General features: G+C 54.5%; 3 protein-coding genes across 3 annotated transcripts; 1 reads left to right on the top strand and 2 right to left on the bottom strand.

Moving 5' to 3' along the window:
• Positions 1-2,101: 2,101 nt before the first annotated feature.
• Positions 2,102-4,408, top strand: LOC34618253. Its single transcript, XM_026337775.1, has 7 exons — positions 2,102-2,189; positions 2,412-2,486; positions 2,849-2,998; positions 3,341-3,375; positions 3,705-3,798; positions 3,984-4,027; positions 4,253-4,408. The coding sequence occupies exons 1-7, from the start codon at positions 2,102-2,104 to the stop codon at positions 4,406-4,408; spliced, it is 642 nt and encodes a 213-aa protein (XP_026193560.1).
• A 2,515-nt stretch (positions 4,409-6,923) lies between these two features.
• Positions 6,924-9,836, bottom strand: LOC34618252 (polypyrimidine tract-binding protein homolog 3). Its single transcript, XM_026337790.1, has 6 exons — positions 9,714-9,836; positions 8,449-8,931; positions 7,914-8,039; positions 7,594-7,749; positions 7,246-7,452; positions 6,924-7,007 (listed from the first exon to the last, which is right to left on the bottom strand). The coding sequence occupies exons 1-6, from the start codon at positions 9,834-9,836 to the stop codon at positions 6,924-6,926; spliced, it is 1,179 nt and encodes a 392-aa protein (XP_026193575.1).
• Positions 9,837-11,078: 1,242 nt separating this feature from the next.
• On the bottom strand, positions 11,079-17,135 carry LOC34623733 (ATP-dependent RNA helicase DDX54). The gene is made up of 11 exons (XM_026337774.1): positions 16,281-17,135; positions 15,824-15,977; positions 15,443-15,584; positions 14,112-14,923; positions 13,619-13,991; positions 13,143-13,244; positions 12,686-12,810; positions 12,010-12,170; positions 11,820-11,965; positions 11,445-11,554; positions 11,079-11,206 (listed from the first exon to the last, which is right to left on the bottom strand). The coding sequence occupies exons 1-11, from the start codon at positions 17,133-17,135 to the stop codon at positions 11,079-11,081; spliced, it is 3,108 nt and encodes a 1,035-aa protein (XP_026193559.1).
• Positions 17,136-17,964: the final 829 nt, after the last annotated feature.

The raw sequence follows: 17,964 nt of genomic DNA, 5'->3' as shown, positions 1-17,964 counted from the left end.
CGGAGGGATACTTCTTTCTTTATTTCCTTCTTTCCATCTCTAGCCCGCCACTCTCTTTTCCAATGTCCTCTCTCTCTCTGTACAGAGACACAGTTTTGCACGCGTCTTTCTCTCCGTTTCAACGGCCTTCGTTGTCTGTTCTGCACAGTTCCACCTCTTCCTTTCATACCGTTCCTGTTCGCGCTCTACTGCACTGTCTCCCTGTTTGATGCTCAACACTAACCGTCACATTGCAAGAACGAAGCAGGAAAATCTCCTGCTGAGCGTTTTTTTCTGTCTGTTGCCTGGTCCCCCCTCTATTTCCTCTTCGTTTGGCCAGTCTTCTGGCGCTAGCCACAAACAGTACCTTGAAGCTTTATCAAACGGATAAGAGGCCTCCAACAAACGCTATCAGCTGTCTGAGGATGCCCGACTAAAGGGATTACCGTCACTGGGTTTTGAGTTGGGCTTACAGCAGGCGACAGGCTGCATGTTGGGCCTTCTTACTTTACCATTTATGGCTCATAATTTGGAGAAGCCAAATGCTATAGAGTAGCGCTGCTGAGTCAGAAACTATAAGGATGAAGGCTTTGTGCCAAGGCACTAACTTGCGGCGTGTTGCTGGGTGTGAAAAGATGGAGTTTTCCGATGGTGCAGCAGCGCGCCACCGGTATGTTACCTTCCCCACATGCTGGAATTGTGTCGGGCGCGGGCAGGCAAAAGGTAAAGAATTTTCTCTCAAGTGGTGTCTAATAGCCTTCTCTTGAGTTTTGATGCGTTTGTTGGACCACAGGTTTCCATACGGAGGCCCCCTAAGTAGGTGCTTTGCAAGTTAAAAAGATTGCGTTTCAAAATCGATAGAGGGCGAGCTTTTACCTCGGGGCTCGCCCTCTGGGCTACCACACCAAATTGCAACATGTGAAACTTGGTTGCTGCAGCCAGGCGAAGTGATTGGACTTTGCTCAAGTGTGTTTACGACCCAGAGCCTAAGTAGGTTTACGGAATTCAGTAGCTCCATGGTACTCAATCACTAGCCCTCACTTTGATAGTTCTTTGCTGATGCGAGCTGTACGGCAGTTACAAACGTGAAGTCTGGTAATTTCCGCGCGCCTCGTTACGTGCTCGACGGCGGCAGCGGGATCTGCAGTTCAGTACAGTGCGTTGCTCGGGTAGTGCATTGAGAAGAGCCAAGGGAGTGAAAGTTCCGACTAAAACTTTCTTTATGCAATTTGCAAAAAAACCTACATCTCCTCCGGAATCAGAGGCCCTTCACCGCAGGTTTAGCGTGTATCGACAGCTGAGGGCTCATACACACCGCGACGTTAGTTTCACTCCCCTTTTCTGCCTAGTATCCTCTATATGCAGTAATGTTTACAAGGACCCAGTCACTTTTAGGCGTTTTAATATTTGTACCACACGCCATCTTCGCGGTACTCATTGATTTCCGGTGGTCATGCTAACCTGTACGCAGCAGCTGCTCGCCCTCTCGGCGGCCCAAGGGCGGACAAACAGCGCGAGCTAGTGGCTTTTCTTTGCGTTTTCTGCATGCAAACTATTTTTATTGGCAACCCTTAACATTTTTATGCCTGAATTGCCGGAATTTGCAGAAAAAGCTCAGGGAAGAGAGCCTTCTCCGATGAGGTCTCGTATTCACCTCGTGCACTTGGGTGAGCAGGGAGCATTGGCGGCGGTTGGGAACATTGTACTTTTCGGCTGTGTGTGTCTTTTTCGTCTCTCATTTGGGTTCCTCTGTATACCCACCTGCTGAAGTCTTTGCTTTTTGTCTCTTTGGCCTGCAGAGAGGTCGCCAAGAACAAGTGCTACCGAACTGCTCTTCGAGGAATCGGTTTCCAGTGAAGCCACAACAGAGCGCAAACCAGTTCCGTACCCACCATGCGGTCAACCCATAACTAGGGAATAATGCTGTCCTTTGCAGTCCTTGCCGCCGCCTCTTTGCCGGATTGACGATAAAGGCACCTGGGCAGTCTGCCATCAAGGAAAGGAAGTGTATCCCCTTTGAAAAGTGTATTCACGACGAGCTTTATTCCAATACCTGAGCCCTTGACCTCCGAAGGCGATTCATACTCATTCTTTCAGCAAGCAACACACGCTGCTCAAGAAGATGGACCTGTGTCACTTCTGCTGTACTGAGGAAGCCGATTTGGGTGTGGCGCCGTACGATCGAATTGCGGCGCACGTTGGCTTATCCGGTATGTCTGACAGCTTGACCCTTCTTGAGCTCATGGTTCTTGCATGCGCTAGTTGGGAGGCAGATACACGCATAGAGCGCAAAGCACACAGAGGCGTAGACCCCTCTTTCTATGCTTGTATCATTATAGTAAAAAATAATCGATATCGCCCGACCGAACATCCATGAGCAGTGCGCCTTTGAACACCTAAGAAATTGCTTCGTGTGCTTCTGCTATCTTCAGATGATGATTTGCTGGACTTTGAAAGCGACGATGCGGGCGCCCCCAGTCTAGCTAAGGGTGTGTGCCTGTCTGTTTGTTTGTCTGTCTGTCTGAATTTAATTGGTATTGCGTTCTTCGAAGGCGTGCTAAGTCTCCTGCGATACTCATTTAAAGAATTGCTGCTGCAATTTAGAGACGCCCCATCACAGTCTTGATAGGCTTTTCGTCCCTTGACGCCCATTTTCTGTCGTGTGTGCTCCCCCTGCTGCTTCCTGCACTATCAGTCGCTTCCCTTCTATCTGAAATACTCTGTGCGTATCTGTTTGTCTGCATATTTTGCCACTGTATCCCTGCACTCCAGTTCTGTCTTGCTCTAAACGACAACTTTTCCGAGAATCGCTCGGCCGTGCAGTCTTTTGTGGTGACCTCTATGCGTGCTCATTTTCGCGTGGTCTCAGCAGGACGCAGCCCTCCACCTGCCTTCAAGAGTAGAGTTAGTTCAGAAGTCTACAGGCTGGAAGAAAACATGCGCCGCTGCAGAGACGGAAGCAAAGTATTTCGCAGCAGGCAAGGCAGCTCTCTTTCCCGCAGCGGCGGAAGCCCCTGCGGCTCCTTCCAGCGGCCAGCAGCGCTCGGCTTGTCTTCTCCCGAAATCGACAAGCAAGCAAGTGAATCGTACAGAGGCATGCAAAGCTTTTCCAGCAGGAAGTCTACCTCGGGGGCCTATGTGTCTCCCCAGGAGCCGCTTGCGAGGAGGTCTTCTTCCAAGCAAGAAAAGCAGCCGCACCAGCAGAAGCAGCACAGCCACCAACCAAAGCCTCCTGCAAAGGAGATGTCCTCACCCCCAGTTGCTGCGGCAGCGGTTCAGCAGCAGCAGCAGCGGCAGCCACAACAGCGGCCTCCGCTGTCTGCTCCAAAGCAGTCGATTATACACCGCAGCAGCACTGCAGTCACACGCCTGAGCGACATGTCTCCCGAAGAGAAGGTCTGCAAACGCGCTACTACTTAGGCGTTTAGCTGCGCAGGTGTAGCAGTCCGGCATCACGTTTTTGCAAGAGTGCTCGCAGATAGGGAACACAGCCAAACCACCCTCGATGCAGCGAAGCTGCATGCGGACAGGCCATCCCTCCCGAAAGGCTTGGGAGCGAGCCACTTTGCGCTCGCCGGAGTCTCTAGAAACCAGTGCACCCACGCTTCCTTGACTAATGCCGTGATTCAAATAGGCATGCATGCATATATATAGATCTGCTTGTTTAAGAGGCCTGCACCTCCCCTTTGCGGCAGAGCTGCTTGTTCTGGCGTGCCAAACCTCAGGAAGAAGAGAAACGAAGGCTGCAGGCCCTCGTTAAGGAGTTCGCAAGGGAAGCTGTTGCAGGATTCGGACTCACAATTGTCGATGCAGACCGGGGTGGGGCTTTGTAGACAAGCACCTCCCGCGCGATGCGCGATGACGACACCCGGTTTGCCATGCTGGGGGCAGGCTGCCTTCTTTTGCGTCTCCTCTCACCTCCACAAGTTGTCTGGGCAAAGGAGGAAGAACAGCTCGCTAGCTACACCCTTTCGCTTGTGTGTTAAGTGCTCTGCCCTCCGCAGACCTAAGTGCGGCCGCTACGTTCTCGATGGACAGACACTTGCTGGTGCCCACACACACATCCTGGCCCCCTTACACAAAACACACTGCCCTTTCTCTGACGGCTCTTCGCCGCTGAGTAGACCTGGTGTTTACTTGTTTTCTTGTTTTTGTCGAAGCAACGACAGACGCCCTCTGATGTATGTCCGCCGGGCAGAGCCCTGCGTGACAGGAGCTTTGCCTCTTTTCTAACGGTGTGCGCCTTTTTGGCCACCACTTTTTTTTCCTGTAGGACATATCCATTGATTCTTTCGAGGAGGCGCAAGTGCCATCGGCTCATTTTGCAGTCGGCAGTCTTACGGGAGCGTTTAAAGCAGAAGACTTCTACAATGGGGAGAAGAATCCACAAGCACCCCTTTCTGTAGACCTGGAATCTGCCCTCGGTTAGTTGAGAGACGCGGCCTTGTTTGGCTCCTAATGGACTCTCCCTGGCTGCCACCTTTCGCAGTTCTCCTTTTCGAATATATCTTTTGCTTGCGGACTCTTGGACCCTGCTTACCCCCCCCACTGAGCGCCCTCGTGCTGCGATGCCTCTCTCTCTGTCTCCGTCTCTGTCTCTCTCTTTCGCCGCCGCTGGAGTAGCATCACCTGCTACCTCTCTCTTGTGGCATTCAGATTTCCTCCTGTAGCACCCAGATTGTTGTCGCTTTCCCCTTGCGGCGTTGGCGTAAACGGAAGTTGCAACACAACAGCTCGGGGGTTTGCGGTGTAATGTATGCGGACTCCACCGGAGGGCGTGCCTTTGCGGTTTGCTTTCTGTTGCCGTTGTGCCTACTGCAGTGCTCACGACAAAACAGGCGGACTGCCCCAAAATCACATTGGCCTTTGAGGGAAGACGGGAAAGGGACAAGGCTTATACGTGTCTCAAGATTCTGCGGTATGGCACAATGTCTCGGCAGTTTCGTGGGGCGGCTTGACTAGAGAAGCAGCAAAGGAAGGAGGCGAAGAAGGCGGCATGCCATGTGTTGCGACCTTCCGACACTCCGCAAAGGCTGCGCCTCTCTCCCCTTTTCCCCTATAATCGCCCTCTCGGCCTTTCTCTGGGTGGAGGCCAAAGGTGATGGGGAGGACTCTCTGTTGTAGTCCATACGCCCTCCCTTGTTTGCAGGCGGTCGACTAGGAATGCTGTGTGGCGGTGTGTACCTCCGTGTGCAGGACTGTTCGCGCGCTTACACTTGCCTTCTTGCAATGCTCATTTCTGCTTTTCTTCTTGCAGGCTGTCCGTAGACCTTGCGAAGAAGTGAAGGGCGGGCAGCTGGCAGGGCATGCAGGCGGTCGCTACGGTTTTTGAAATTTATGCGCATCTTATCTTGCAGCGAAATTCCCTGTTTATCGGCTTCGTCCGCTGCAAGATCCTTTAGGATCTTTTCTTGCCCCAAAGTGGCCACCAACCAGACAAGTATATCAGTTCCCACGCATTCCCGCTTGTTTGCAAGCTTCTGTCCCGCCCGTGTACGCCTCCACGCAGAACGCTTGACCCCTGCACCGCGATCGGCGAAAACTCTCGAGCACTCTACATCACCAGACGCAAAAATTGTAGAAAGCATACTGAGGCCGGCGGGTGCATAGAAACCATAGGTTCCATACGTTACACGGGCAGCCCGAGCGAGGGAAAAACGTCGATACGTCCCACGTGTATGGACACCTAAAACTTGACGCAGTGAACAGAACGCTACAAAATCACTGCGAATAAAACTGCGCTGCTCCGTACGGTGAATATGGCAATCGTCTGGTGTACTTCAACCACAAGTACACAATAAGGCAGCAGCAAGAAAGTAAAAAATGTCCACGAGTTTAGCCCACTCGGGCATCGTCCTCCATAAGAAGGGGAACCGCTGGGGGTCCAAGCGTGGCTCCCCCGGCTTCTCGACGTTTCCGCTCCCGCTACGCTGAGGCAATCAGCCCCTGCTACCCTCTCCTTTAAACCGTGTTATCTCTGTTGCAACCTTCTGGACTGCGCTAGAAGCGTTGGATCTCAGGAGAGAGGTATAATGTGTTGAGAGGAGGACAACTGGTGTGCGTGTGCGAAGATTGACCGCTCCCCTATCTCGGCCTTCCTTAAAAGGCACCTGGCTGCTCGCCTGAGGTGTCTAGCCAGGTCGTTTTAGCTGATAAGAGCAGCCGCTGCATGAGGCCGTTAAGCAGCTCCCCATAAGAAAGCCTGAAACGGGGAGCACCACCGTTCTCCGTGCCATTCTGCCTTATGAATGTATGTGCGCTGGGTGTTGATGAGACGCGGTCTCTGCGTTGTGTTTACCTCATGCACTAGCCAAACGACCTCTGTTCCTGCCCAGCAGCCCCTGCGCTTCCTACCCAGCAACCCCGTCGCCTTGCGTAGTATTATTGGCAGTCAGAGAGCAACCGTGTCCGCCAAGTTCCCTATAATGTCTACCATTGTAGCAGTGCGACGGGACCTTCTGTGAAGCCCTTATTGCCTAAGCATATTGACCGCCTTCACAAGAAGCAAGCCAAGCGGTACAGAGCATGCCAGCATTCTGTAGATGATACGGGCGAAGCGAGACGCAGCGCGAGGCGAAGGACATATCACTGCAGTGCAGTCAAGGAAGGGCTGTCTTGGGATGTGGAGGCGGCGACACTCAAAATAAACGCACAGGGGGAGTTGCCAGTATGGAGAGCACACAGACTCTACTAAAGGGGTTGGAGGTGGCAAGGCTGCGCGTGAAAGGAAGCGGATTTCGGAGGGGTAAGAAGAGCGTAAGAAACAAGCGACGGGGACCTCGATCTCCCTTTTCCGTGGTGCATGCCTCTCTCAGTTCCCCCTGCCCGCCTCCCACTCCGCGTTCTCTGTGTCTTTCTGTTCATTGCCGCAATACTCGTTACACTTGCACTTGGAGTAATCAGCAGCGGCCGCTGCTCTGCGTGTAGGGGCGGCGATTGAGACTTTAAATAACACTCTTGGAGAAGGCGACCTTTAGGGACCTCCCCATGAACTCAAAATTGTGCAGATGCATCACTGCACTCAATGCCTGCACGCCGCAGAGAGAAATGACGCGCCGACAAAATGCAGCAGCACAACACTTGAGAAGCCGCCTACACACTGCATGGACTCTCGAAACAGCAGAGGACCCCACCCCACCCCTCTCAACCCCCTCCTGGGCTGCAGCCGAGTGACCCTGATGAGCAACACCGATAGATTCAACACTCATGTCGTGCGTGTTTCGAATGGAGCAAATTCAGCAACGCGTCCCTCCGCAGCAGTCGCACCCTCTCTTCAGATTCGAATTCCATGATGCAGAGCTTTGTTCTGCTTGTTTCGTTCTTCGGCTTCTTGAACGTGATCTTCAAGACTTGACCGTACTGCTTGAAGAGCGCCGCCACGTCCTCCGCTTGCGCTTCCTCATTCACGTTCGCCACGAAGACGGTCTTGGTAGGTCTGCATGCTCCCTTGACGTATTTCTCAACGTCTTCGCCCTGCATGCAGCCACGAGCGCATGCAAGTTCCTCCGCGAGTTTCACAAAAGACGTGGGGAAAGGCAGGGAACGCCTGCATGCAACCCATGTCCTCTCGCGGCCTCCCCTCGTTCGTTCTGCGCGGAGAGCAAGCGAGCCTACCCCGTATCTCTGATCTTTCATGTTGAAAGCAACAGTTCGTTTCTCGTCTTCCACTCCTGTAGAGTCTCCTGAAGCCGTCGCTGCGGAGGAGGGAAGACGAACTTCCTTGTTTCTGCTGAGGGTCACCTGGAGAGCCTGGCCTTCGCATACAGCTCCCTGCACCAAGCATCCAGCAAGCGCCTTTCTTTGAAAGCAGAAACATGGCTTGCGAGCCGCGAACAGAAAGGGGCGAAGGGCGAGTAGAATGCATGTTACCCCCCTGGAGGTTTTTCTTGCTCGGGGGAAGCGGGAGGAAGGAGGCGGCAGAAAACGCCACTCACCATCATAAGGCACTGCGCAATCGTTGCGTAAAACGGCAAAGCATACTGAATGAGGGCAGTATCCGGCCGCTCCTTGAGAATCTTGATCCGCAAAACAATCCCGTAGAGACTAAACAGATTGAACAACTGCACGGATGGAGAGGCAGGCGCATAAAACGCACATGAGGGCCTCCCGCCGTGTGACGACGATCTCTCCCGGGAAAAAATCAACACCCACAACCACCAACCCCCTACCCACCCCAAAGGGGAGGAAAGGAGGGTGGCCACGGCAAGCACGGAGCGTGGATAAGCCTAGAGAGTGGAAGGCGAAGGCGAAAAACACACAAGCACTCTTGGCACAGCCAACGCCAACACCACTATAAGACTCCAAGGGCTGCATAGAGGGAGGCAGACAAGGTGTTCTCCAACGGAGCCACCCGGTAAGGGCGGGGTGGACTGCCATCCTTCTGCACTGCTTGCTGCGACACGAGGAGAAGACTCAGTTGTGAGGAGGGAGCAATAGTGGCGTTCGAGCGCAAGGAGGCCTTTAACGGACCATCTGGATGTTGACAGACGCGGGAATGTTGTAGACGATAACCACAGGCGTTTGCGAGGGGTTGGCAAAGTCAAAATCCATTTCTCTCAGTTCTTGAGGCAGACGCTCAGGAGGGAAGCAGACGGGGGGATGGGGGACTGGCCTAACCCCGCCATATGGCGTGAACATGCCCCTTGCTGCTGCTTGTGGATGGTGATGCATCTCTGGATGTACAGCGTGCTGAGGCTGCTGCTGGGGGTGATGCTCCAGCAAGGATGCTCTTGAAGCCCCCGGCCCGGCTGCGCTTATCGTGTAATCCCACGATTTTGCACAGTTCGACTTGACGACCAGTTCTGGAAGTCGAGATTCTTGAAGCTGCAGCGTGTTGCAGCCGTCGTATATATTCCTGTTGTGGAGATTGGCGAGGGCTTCTTGCGCTTGTTCTGGTCGCGCAAACTGCACCAGCGCCTGGTAGAGAGTAGGCGTCTTGTAGAAGCTCACAATCTGCAACTCAGCGATGCATCACACAGCAAGAGCCGCGTGGCGATCTGTTCGCGCCTGGGGGGCAGGCAGTGTATGCATGCACGATACAAGAGCAGGAAATCAAGCAGGGCAGCAAAGCAAGCAAAGAACCTCCCAATGCACGCCGATCAGAAACGCATGGCTCATCAAAAGTCTTGCAGATCGGGGCATGCAGACGAGACACCTCGAGACCCCATGAGGGAGGCGCTTTCGTGCGCAGACCAGCCAGACACCCCGATTACCCCGAGAGTGTTGCCCCACACTCAGACACAGAAGAAGAAGGCTGATTCACAGACGCCGCATGCACATCTGAGCTCGAGCTGCATACGCTTTAGCAGCGGGTGCGCATTTCATATGACCCCCTCCTCCAACGCCCTGACAGGCTATCTGTGGATTGGGGATACCGCCATGCTCTCGTAGTCTGCCCTGCGCTGAGCGCTATGCCATTGAAGACTTTTTCACGCCTCCGCTTCATACACCTCTACAGATAAGAACTGGATACATATATTGTGACACAGGAGGGCAGACCCTTCACACATTCGTCCCTGGCGCTGCGGGGGACCGTACTATCCTTTGTCGCGCGGTGTATCGGCACCCGCTCTCTGAACTAGGAGTGAGCGCTTGACGAATGAAATGGCACAGAAGACAGCTCTCTGTGTTCAGCATCAGCACGCCGCGGTGTATATACATAAATATATGGGTAGACAAGGCGCAGAGCTCCCGGTTCAAGTCTACCTGCTGGTGCTGATTGCGCGCTTGCTGACCTTTTCGACTTCCCCGTATCTGGAGAAGAGATGATGGATCAAATCCAAGTCAACTGGGTACATTATCTGCGACACTGAGGCCAGGATCACCCTGCCAGTTCCCCCCGTGGTATGAGCTTCCATTGTTTTGGGGGGGTTAGGCTGGAGAGGGGCAGGCGTATCCTGTTCCTGAAGCATTAGGACTGCTGCTGAGGGGAGCGAGGGAAGAAAGCAACCAAAAATTGGAAAAGGAGGAGGCAGAGAGAGAGAGAGAAAAGATACAGGAGGGGAGAGCGCCTGCGGGCATGGGATGCTGGGCCCGCACTACGAGCAGAGTCAGAAAAGGTGAGACCGGAAGAAAAAAGGAGCAGAATTACACATGAAAGCAGCAGAAACACCGATCAAGGGAAACGCGGAGAAGCACTCGCCGACGCAACGGAAGCTAATCAATAAGCCCCACTGCACCCCGAAGGTGCAGAGTGGCCAGAAGGGGGGTTGCTACTTGCCGGCGGCTTGAACCTGAAGGCCAGGAAAGAGAAAAGGCCTTTCTTATGCAGTGCAACCAAGAGGACTTGAGCGAAGAGACACGGGTTGGTCGCCTGGATGCTTTTGCTCCAACAGTGGGCATTCGTAGACGGCGGCAGCTCGTGAAGAGGGTAGATACGTGGGGTCTATCTTGACAGCATCTTGGGCACTTTGTTAGTTCTCCATGTTGCTGTGTGCAATCGGCTAATATAGTATTTGAGCAAACATGAGTATCTAGTCCATATACTTGCAAAACTTCTCATTGCTGAGGTGTCCATGGCTTCACCGCGCGTTAAAGACACGCGTTCTTCATGAAATCAGCATGCATTTTCAATTAGCAGCGAAATTCGGGCAATGAAATGGCGACTAGGGGCCAATAGCAAGCAGGCTGAGGAGCTTTAATGAGCAGGCATGCACCGCTTGCACATGCAAAGCGCGTAAAATGACAGGCGCTAAGGCGCACATTGCACTACGTCACGTATATTCTGTCAAGATTCGGTCGATAGAGCAGCACTTGCATGATTGGGCCGGTCTAATGCTCTACTCGTTGCATTGTGAGCCTCGCTTCTTAAAATGTAGGCCTGGGTGCTATGCACCCATGCGCTAGGCTCCCATGTGCAACTAAATGCATGTGGCTGGATGGTGCACGCAGTAGCGCCTATTTTATGGGGCCGGAGCCTGATGAGTTGAGTGCAGGGATATGCGCAGAGAGGTTTCATGAAGAGACAATAGCTCGTCAGCACTGAAAGCGATCATGCGCCTGTGTGGGGAACAAAGAGGGCGCATTGTTGTAGTGGTCTAAGTATGCACACACATACGCAAGCGGAACGTCATTTGGAGAGCCAGGCACATGGCTCCTATTCATAGACGTCGCCTCGCCGATAATCGACTCCACATTTGCACGCTACGAGAAGAGCGGGTGGAGGGCAGCACTTTTTCCCAAGTTCCAGTGCCACACCGCTTTCCTCCTTCCTGTGTATTTGAACGCACTACAAAGGCCCAAGTGCATCGCTGAGTTCTGCGTGCGTTATACAGAAATACGGGATGCAGCGTTTCGGTAGGGCACGATGCAGACATAAGCGTCTCTATAGAGGCCTATTAAAGGGGGATCGGCAGTTGTTGATGTACAACGAGGTAGTCTGTAGAACAATGTGGGATGCGCCTCAAGTAGCCTTGGCACGAGCCCTCCCTACTGTCTCCGCAACAACTCCTTAGGAACAGACAAACTCATGTTGGGCGAATATATAACTCCGCAAAGAACATATATATGAGTTTGTCCTGGGGCTTCTACAGCTATCCTGGGGGAGGGCCTCAAGTGGTTCCCCCATAAGGATTCCCTGAGATGCCCCCGTAAAAAAGCCTGTTTAGTTATTTTTGAAAAAAACCCCTGAGGCACTGTCCCAAGGAGGCCCTCGTCGAGCCCGTGTACACAGCCTTTGCCCCCACACGTTCGAGTGCAGAAAGCATCCTATCACCTTTTCTTGCCTGACCTTTTGATCGCAATGGATCTGTTGGGAGCTCCTTTTCGTGCCATCTTTACATTTTGCTTCTTCATCCACTTGGCTTTCGACTGGGCGGCTGCTGCAGCGGCGGCCTTGCTACCTTTCCCCTTCTTTGCGTTCTTCTGACGCAGCTGCTCCCTCCGGATCCGATTTTTCGCAATCTGCAATGCAACGCGCCACTAGAATAATAAGGGTCTCAAGACCTCGCAGTTGAGGAATGGTGAGAGAAGCTGACATTCGAGGCATCTAGGGGAAGGGAGGAGACGCGGTAACAGAAAGAAGTTCCTCACCTCCTCCACAGTCTTCAGCCCTCCTTTGGCCAATGGCATTCCTTTTTTGCCTTTGCTTTGTTGCGGCGCTGCATCAGGGCTCACCTTCGCAATAAGCTTTCGTGCAATCCTTGCCTGTTTGTGAGTTAAAGGAGTCCCTGTTTGGAGGGCTTCTTTTATGCCTGAGGAGCCACAATTCTCATAGGAGAGAGGAAATATCGCAAAGCCGATATGGCGAAGCGCCTGAGGCTCGAGTTGTACGTTGTTCATACCACCCCTCCACTGCCTTCATCCTGCATGCTCCTCAGCTTCTGCTCGTGGCGGAGGCATTTGAGGGCCTCTTAAGAGCACCTCTGGCACGCAAATCCCTCCGGAGCTGCCAAGAAGACTTCCCAGCACAAAGGCCCTCCCTAACAAGGTGCAAGACAGGTAATCGCGCGGAGAAAGGGCAAACAGGGTAAAAGAGGGGTCTGACACCGTGCAGCATCTCGCACCTAGATGCTTCGCGTGAAGCGGCAAGATACGGAGTTTGGAGCTGAGGGTGTCCTCGTTCACAACCTTCTTCGCAGCTGCAGCAAGTCACACTCGAAGCTCTCGAAAGCCTTCAACCCCCAAGGTGTCTATCTACAGCTAGGAGAATAAAGGCATTTCCTTGGACCCGCAGGCAATGAACGCCTGCACTGCGAAAGCAACTTACGGGCTCTGTTAAAACGAGATTGGGAAGTGCTGCTCTGTCTCAAGGTCGTCTCTTCCTCTTCTCCAATCTTCTGAATCCTCTTCTTCGTGGCTTTTGACCACTGTGCGTACCGCGTGGCGCTGCTCCTGAGGAAAGAGATCCGAGAGAGCTGCAACCGTCCGATGGTGAGAGGCAGTCGATTCACTCGGGAAAGCGTTCTCGCCGAGCAGAAGACAGCACAAAGAAGGGAAGGAAGAGGGGAGATGACGCTTTAGGAAATACACGAACCGCCCCTCACAGACGCCCTTCACAAAGCGATCGGGAAAATGTATGGAAGAAACGCAAAGCAGCAGAGGCAAGGGCATCAACGAAAGGACCAGCGGGAGAAGACTGAGGCAGAGACGCATCAGCGAGAGGCACTCGGGGGACGAACACTCCCAATAGTGCAGAAGCAGCTTCAGCGCCAACCGAAGCCCACGTCTTAGCCTCTCGTTTGTCATCGCCTCGCTGCCGCTTAACCGCCAGCCCAGTGCTGCTGTCTACTCGCATGACGACAAACTTCCGCTTCTTAGGGTCCCATCTGCGCCACCACCCCAAAGCAGCACGAGGCAGCAGTCCGTACAGACAGACAGGCAGGCAGAACAAGCAGTTTAGAATACAGCAACAACAGGCCAAAGCAGGGAGGCCTTGCGCTTCATGATGGAGTGTGCACGGAAGCATCAAGGCCACACAGTCCCTACAGAAAAACATGCCCAGGGTGTCGCTGTATCGACGATTGCTTGATCTTCTCGAATACAAGAAAAAAGCTACAGGGGGCTCTCCCTATAGACACCCCGCACTTAGCCTGCTTGCAGGGATTGGCAACACATACACCATATTGGTGCTGTGGCCTTTACCGTTGCACTGGCTCGCAGGGGCCTCGTGCATATACAGAGACTCTAAAACATCGCGTACTTGCGCTTTTCTTGAACCTTAGAGCGTCGCAGCTCCGACTCCTCATCGCCAACCAGTCCCATCTGCTGCTGCTGCAGCTGCAGCAACACGTGCTGCCCCGCTGCCTTGGCTTCTGGGGTGACATCTATGAAGAAGGAGGCATCGGGGTTGTTGCTGTGGGTACTCGCCGCAGCGGCAGCAGCGGCTGCAGCAGCAGCTGCCGCTGCTGTAGGCTCTAGGCCCATTTCTCGTGCCACTTTCTGCATTCTCCGTTTGCTGACGCGCTGTCTCCTTTCTCGAGTCGCTCTTGCAGCTGCAGCGTCCTCCTCCAGCGCCTGCAGAACGCTGCAGCCGACCGGCTGCTTGCAGGTTGTTCTGGTGGCGTTGCTGCTGTCTCCGGAAGCCAGTGCACGCTCACACACCTCTGCCTGATTCGCGTCTGTCGCTACTGCTACTGCCGCTGCTGCCTCTTCTGCTGCTGCTCGTCCAGTCCCGTCGCCCTCTGCCTCGTCTTCTTCCTCCTCCTCCCTCTTCTTGAGTTCTGAAGAGTCCGCGCTGCTGCTGGCATGCGTGTCGCTGCTGCAATTGGCAGCGATCAGGTGATTCTGTGCCTCCCGCTGGGCTGCGGCAGACAGCAGCAGCCGCTCCTGCTGCTTCCTGCCGATCCCCCGGACCGCGGCAGCACTGAGCACACTCCCCTGCACTCCGACTTTGGGTCTAAAGCGCCGCATTGCCTCCAGCAGCTCCAGTGAAACCGCCGTCTCCTGCTCCTTAACGCTCAGAAGCTGCTGCAGCTTCTGCTGTTGCTGCGGAGACAGCTCCTGCCGCCGTTCCTGCTGCTGGCTGCCGCTCTGCAGGACGATCGGCAACAACGCGGCCTCTGTGAACCGCCTTGCTGCAACAAGCTGAGCACCGCCCGCCCCCTCAAGGAGCTCTTTCGCGCGTTCATTGGCCTGACGGCTAGCCGAAGGTCTTGTCTTGAAGTACAGCTTTTCCGCTGCCGTGGCGGACCGCTGCAGAGACTGCATCTCGCTGTCCTCGTGCAAGCAGCGCTCTACGGCTTCGATGTAAAAATCCAAAGCCGGCGGAGCCCCTAAAGGATACGTGTTAGAGCCTGCTGCGGCCGCTGATGCCACAGACTTGCTGGTGTCGGGGAATGCTTCTTCACTCTTACCAGCCTCTGCGACTGCGCCTCCTGCTGCTGCAGCGGCGTCTGCTGACCCGTGCCACTGCGCAAGGGGGACGATGCGGCCTCCAACAAAGGCCATGAGGTCCAGAGCAAAAGGCAAGTCTGCCGGAGTCACGAGCGATACCGCACAGCCCTCCCTACACGAGCGACAAGACAGGGCAGAGAACGCTCACATCAGGGGCATAAGTGCAGCGGCTCGGCAGAAAAACGCAAGAAACAGCGGTGACGGCAACGCCAGGAAGACAAGCGAGAGCAGCGGCAGCAACAAACAAGAGGGGCCAGTGTACAGACAGGCCAACAGACAACACACAGGCTGACAGGCAGGCAGACGAGCTTAGAGGAAACCTGCATACGCCGCTCGCTGCAGCTGCTGCAGCGAGCGGCTTCTTTTACGCAAGTGCAAAACAACAAGCGGCTGCCTAGCAACACAGATATATGCATATATATACATATATATCTAGAGAGTCCACGCTGCACTGCCTCGCCGTCTCAATCGTTGGGCGCCAAGTTGCCTCCGAAGAGACACAAGGGTGCAGTTTTAGCCACTGTATCTGTAGGTCTACCAACGTATGGCGCATCAGGATCCTTTAGAAACATGAACGCTTCACGCCTCTAGACGGATCACAGGAGAGCTCTGGCGTGCTAGATTTCCCTACAGTCCTGCTCGCGCCGTGCGGCCTGCCCGGTGTACAAACAGTCGCGGGGATGCCGGGAAATCGAAGTTGATGACGGCTGGCAGGGAGCGCAAATCAAGCCCCCTCGCGGCGACATCCGTAACGAGAAGAAACAATAAATTTCCTAAAAGGAGAGGCCCAACAACACATCTACACATAAATACATACAGTCCTGCCCGTTCTCAGCCCTAGAGACTAGCATAACAAGGCCCCTACAGGCATGCATGCATCCGCCTATTTCACGAGCCAAAGCACCGCACCAACAAGGACGAACATCGATCGTGCATGCAGGAGGCCTAGAGTGTGTCTGTAAGCGGTCCCTCCCTGAAGGGAGTTCTTGGGCAGCGCTTTTTAAGGGCGTACGATTTTTAAATGCTGCGAGCTGTGAGCATCGGTCTCTCTGATCCATAGACCCGTAAATGACAGCCGAGGAGATGCGGATACACCTGAAGAGGAGCGCATGCAGAAGCTCCGCCTGGTGGCGCGTGCTGACAAAGACGAGGGCCTGTTGAGAGGCCTGCAGCGTAGAAAACCCTCACAACACGCACACGTATATGTACATGTAGATGTGCATGTATACATATATATGTATGTATGTGTCAGTGTGTCTATGCATAAGATGTATGCATACGCGCCTGGAGAGGCACGTCTACATACATGCATGCACACCTAGAGACGAGGGGAGAGATGCGAAGGAGTGTGTCTCGGAGAATTTTGCCCCTCGCTCGGGCTGGCCGCAAGTGCGGCTTGGAAGCGGCGCATGCAATCGACTGGTGCACGTTGTTTGGCGTCTGCAGAGTACGAAGTAAGGCGGACGGACCTGATGCAGCCGGTGGAGCGTGGCGAGCAGCGCTGCTGCCTTCTCGGGAGGCCGCACGAAGACGAATCGCATCGCCAGTTTGTCGCTCAGTGTTCCCTCTTCGTTGAGCTTTACGAAGACGGGGTCTGCGAGGCCAAAGCGCGCGAGGCTGACGAGGTTCTCGGGGAGCGTGGCGGAGACAAAGACGCCTTGTTGGTTGCCTGGAAGGGCTGCCCAAAGCAGTTCCAGCTGGGGACCCCATCCTAGCTCGAGCATTCTGTCCGCTTCGTCGAGGACTGCAATGGAGACAGCCTGCAGCTGCAGAACGCCGTCCTGTTGCAGCTGCAGCAGCCTGCCTGGCGTGCCAAGAAGGATGTCTGGATTCTTGGCGAGGGCTTCGAACTGCTTGTCGAATCCACAGCCCCCAATGAGCGGGCAGAGGATCAGCGAGCTTCCCCGCAGAAGCTTCTTCGCCACTGCGTGTATCTGCAGCAGCAACTCTCTGCTGGGGGCGACGATGAGGGCCCTCGCGCCTACGACGGTGGCGTGTTGCTGCAGCCTCTCTGCCAAGGGGAGCAAATAAGCGGCTGTCTTGCCGCTGCCCGTCCGTGAGAGCACCACAGCGTTTCGGCCTTGCAGGAGGGAGGGGATTGCTGCTCGCTGCACGGGCGTAGGGAGTCTGAAGCCGAGGTGCTTCGACGCCGCTGCAGCTACCGAGGCACTCAGGCCTAGGACCATAAAGGGAGAGGCCCCTTTGCGCTTGCCCTTCGGCTTAGTAGGGGCCCCCGAGAAGCCATTGGGGGCCCTTGCCGCGCTGCCGTCACTATCCGTGCACGAAGAGAGGTCTTCCACCGCTGGTTCCATCGCTGTGGCCATCTTGTAGGCTGCACGCGCCGAGGAAGAGGCCCCTAGGCACGAGAGGTTTGCTGGGCAAGGCAACCGCCTCTCAGAGACGGATTGTACACGCGAATACGCGCTAAGAGGCCCCTCCCTTCGATGTACGCTTAAAATTTCAATAAAAAGCAGCTCCACGGATCAAAAGGTCCAATCCAGGGTGCCTCCTTGGCGCAGGAGGGGCCCCCAGAATGCCGATGTTTGGGGGATTCACCCCGGCGACAGCCAAGCAACCACTGCTCCGATAGGAAGACGAAGAAGGGAGAAGGCGCATTACCAGCAAAGTACAGAGGCAAAAATGCTATTTTACAGAGGATGACCTCAAAGAAGACCTCGAAAATACGCTGGCTTTCGATCCTGGTGTGGGGTGAAGAGCAGGGGGCCCCCCCCTCCCGCTGCCTGCCTGCCTCGAAGCCCTCGCGCGGTACGATGGTTCGAGGCACATCCCACGCACTTGTGGCTAGGCGTTGGGGGAATACTTCGCCTCCTTTCCTTTATAAAAGCGACTTCATATTTTTAAGTCGCAAATGTATAAGTATTTCAATTGCAAAGCGCATCTAATAAGACGCCGATCCCTAGTTGCTAAAGCTCAAATTGCCCTCTTTTTCAGGCGGACCGCTGCATTCTACACATCCTACATCGTACCCCATCGAGCCGGTGGGCTCTGGAAGACGGGGGGCCCCCTACACCTGAGACTGCCTCAAGGACACAACTCCTTCTTCCATTTCCTTTGCTTTTAAGTCTTTTTGAGCATTTAGAGCTTGGAAACAAGCGCAGCGCCGCCGAGACGCTGCACAAATCCCCGTCCCCG

Source organism: Cyclospora cayetanensis, unplaced genomic scaffold (genome assembly GCF_002999335.1).
Source record: "Cyclospora cayetanensis isolate NF1_C8 unplaced genomic scaffold, CcayRef3 CcayRef3_contig_20, whole genome shotgun sequence".
NCBI classification, from domain to species: domain Eukaryota; phylum Apicomplexa; class Conoidasida; order Eucoccidiorida; family Eimeriidae; genus Cyclospora; species Cyclospora cayetanensis.
The sequence above is the reverse complement of the archived record's forward strand: the minus strand, read 5'-3'. Positions and strand labels throughout refer to the sequence as shown.

Bases quoted from the DNA above. Each gene is read 5' to 3' on its own strand.
- LOC34618253 (XM_026337775.1), top strand. From the start codon at position 2,102: ATGGACCTGTGTCACTTCTGCTGTACTGAGGAAGCCGATTTGGGTGTG. The intron at 2,190-2,411 runs GTATGTCTGACA...TGCTATCTTCAG, and splicing joins GGCGCACGTTGGCTTATCCG to ATGATGATTTGCTGGACTTT. The intron at 3,799-3,983 runs GTGGGGCTTTGT...TGCCCTCCGCAG, and splicing joins AATTGTCGATGCAGACCGGG to ACCTAAGTGCGGCCGCTACG.
- LOC34618252 (XM_026337790.1), bottom strand. From the start codon at position 9,836: ATGGAAGCTCATACCACGGGGGGAACTGGCAGGGTGATCCTGGCCTCA. The intron at 7,750-7,913 runs GTGAGTGGCGTT...TGCTTGGTGCAG, and splicing joins TTGCGCAGTGCCTTATGATG to GGAGCTGTATGCGAAGGCCA. The intron at 7,008-7,245 runs GTGCGACTGCTG...TGCGGCGTGCAG, and splicing joins AATTCGAATCTGAAGAGAGG to GCATTGAGTGCAGTGATGCA.
- LOC34623733 (XM_026337774.1), bottom strand. From the start codon at position 17,135: ATGGCCACAGCGATGGAACCAGCGGTGGAAGACCTCTCTTCGTGCACG. The intron at 14,924-15,442 runs GTAGGGAAATCT...TCGCTCGTGTAG, and splicing joins CGCACGGCGCGAGCAGGACT to GGAGGGCTGTGCGGTATCGC. The intron at 12,811-13,142 runs GTGGGCTTCGGT...CTCTTTCCTCAG, and splicing joins GACAAACGAGAGGCTAAGAC to GAGCAGCGCCACGCGGTACG.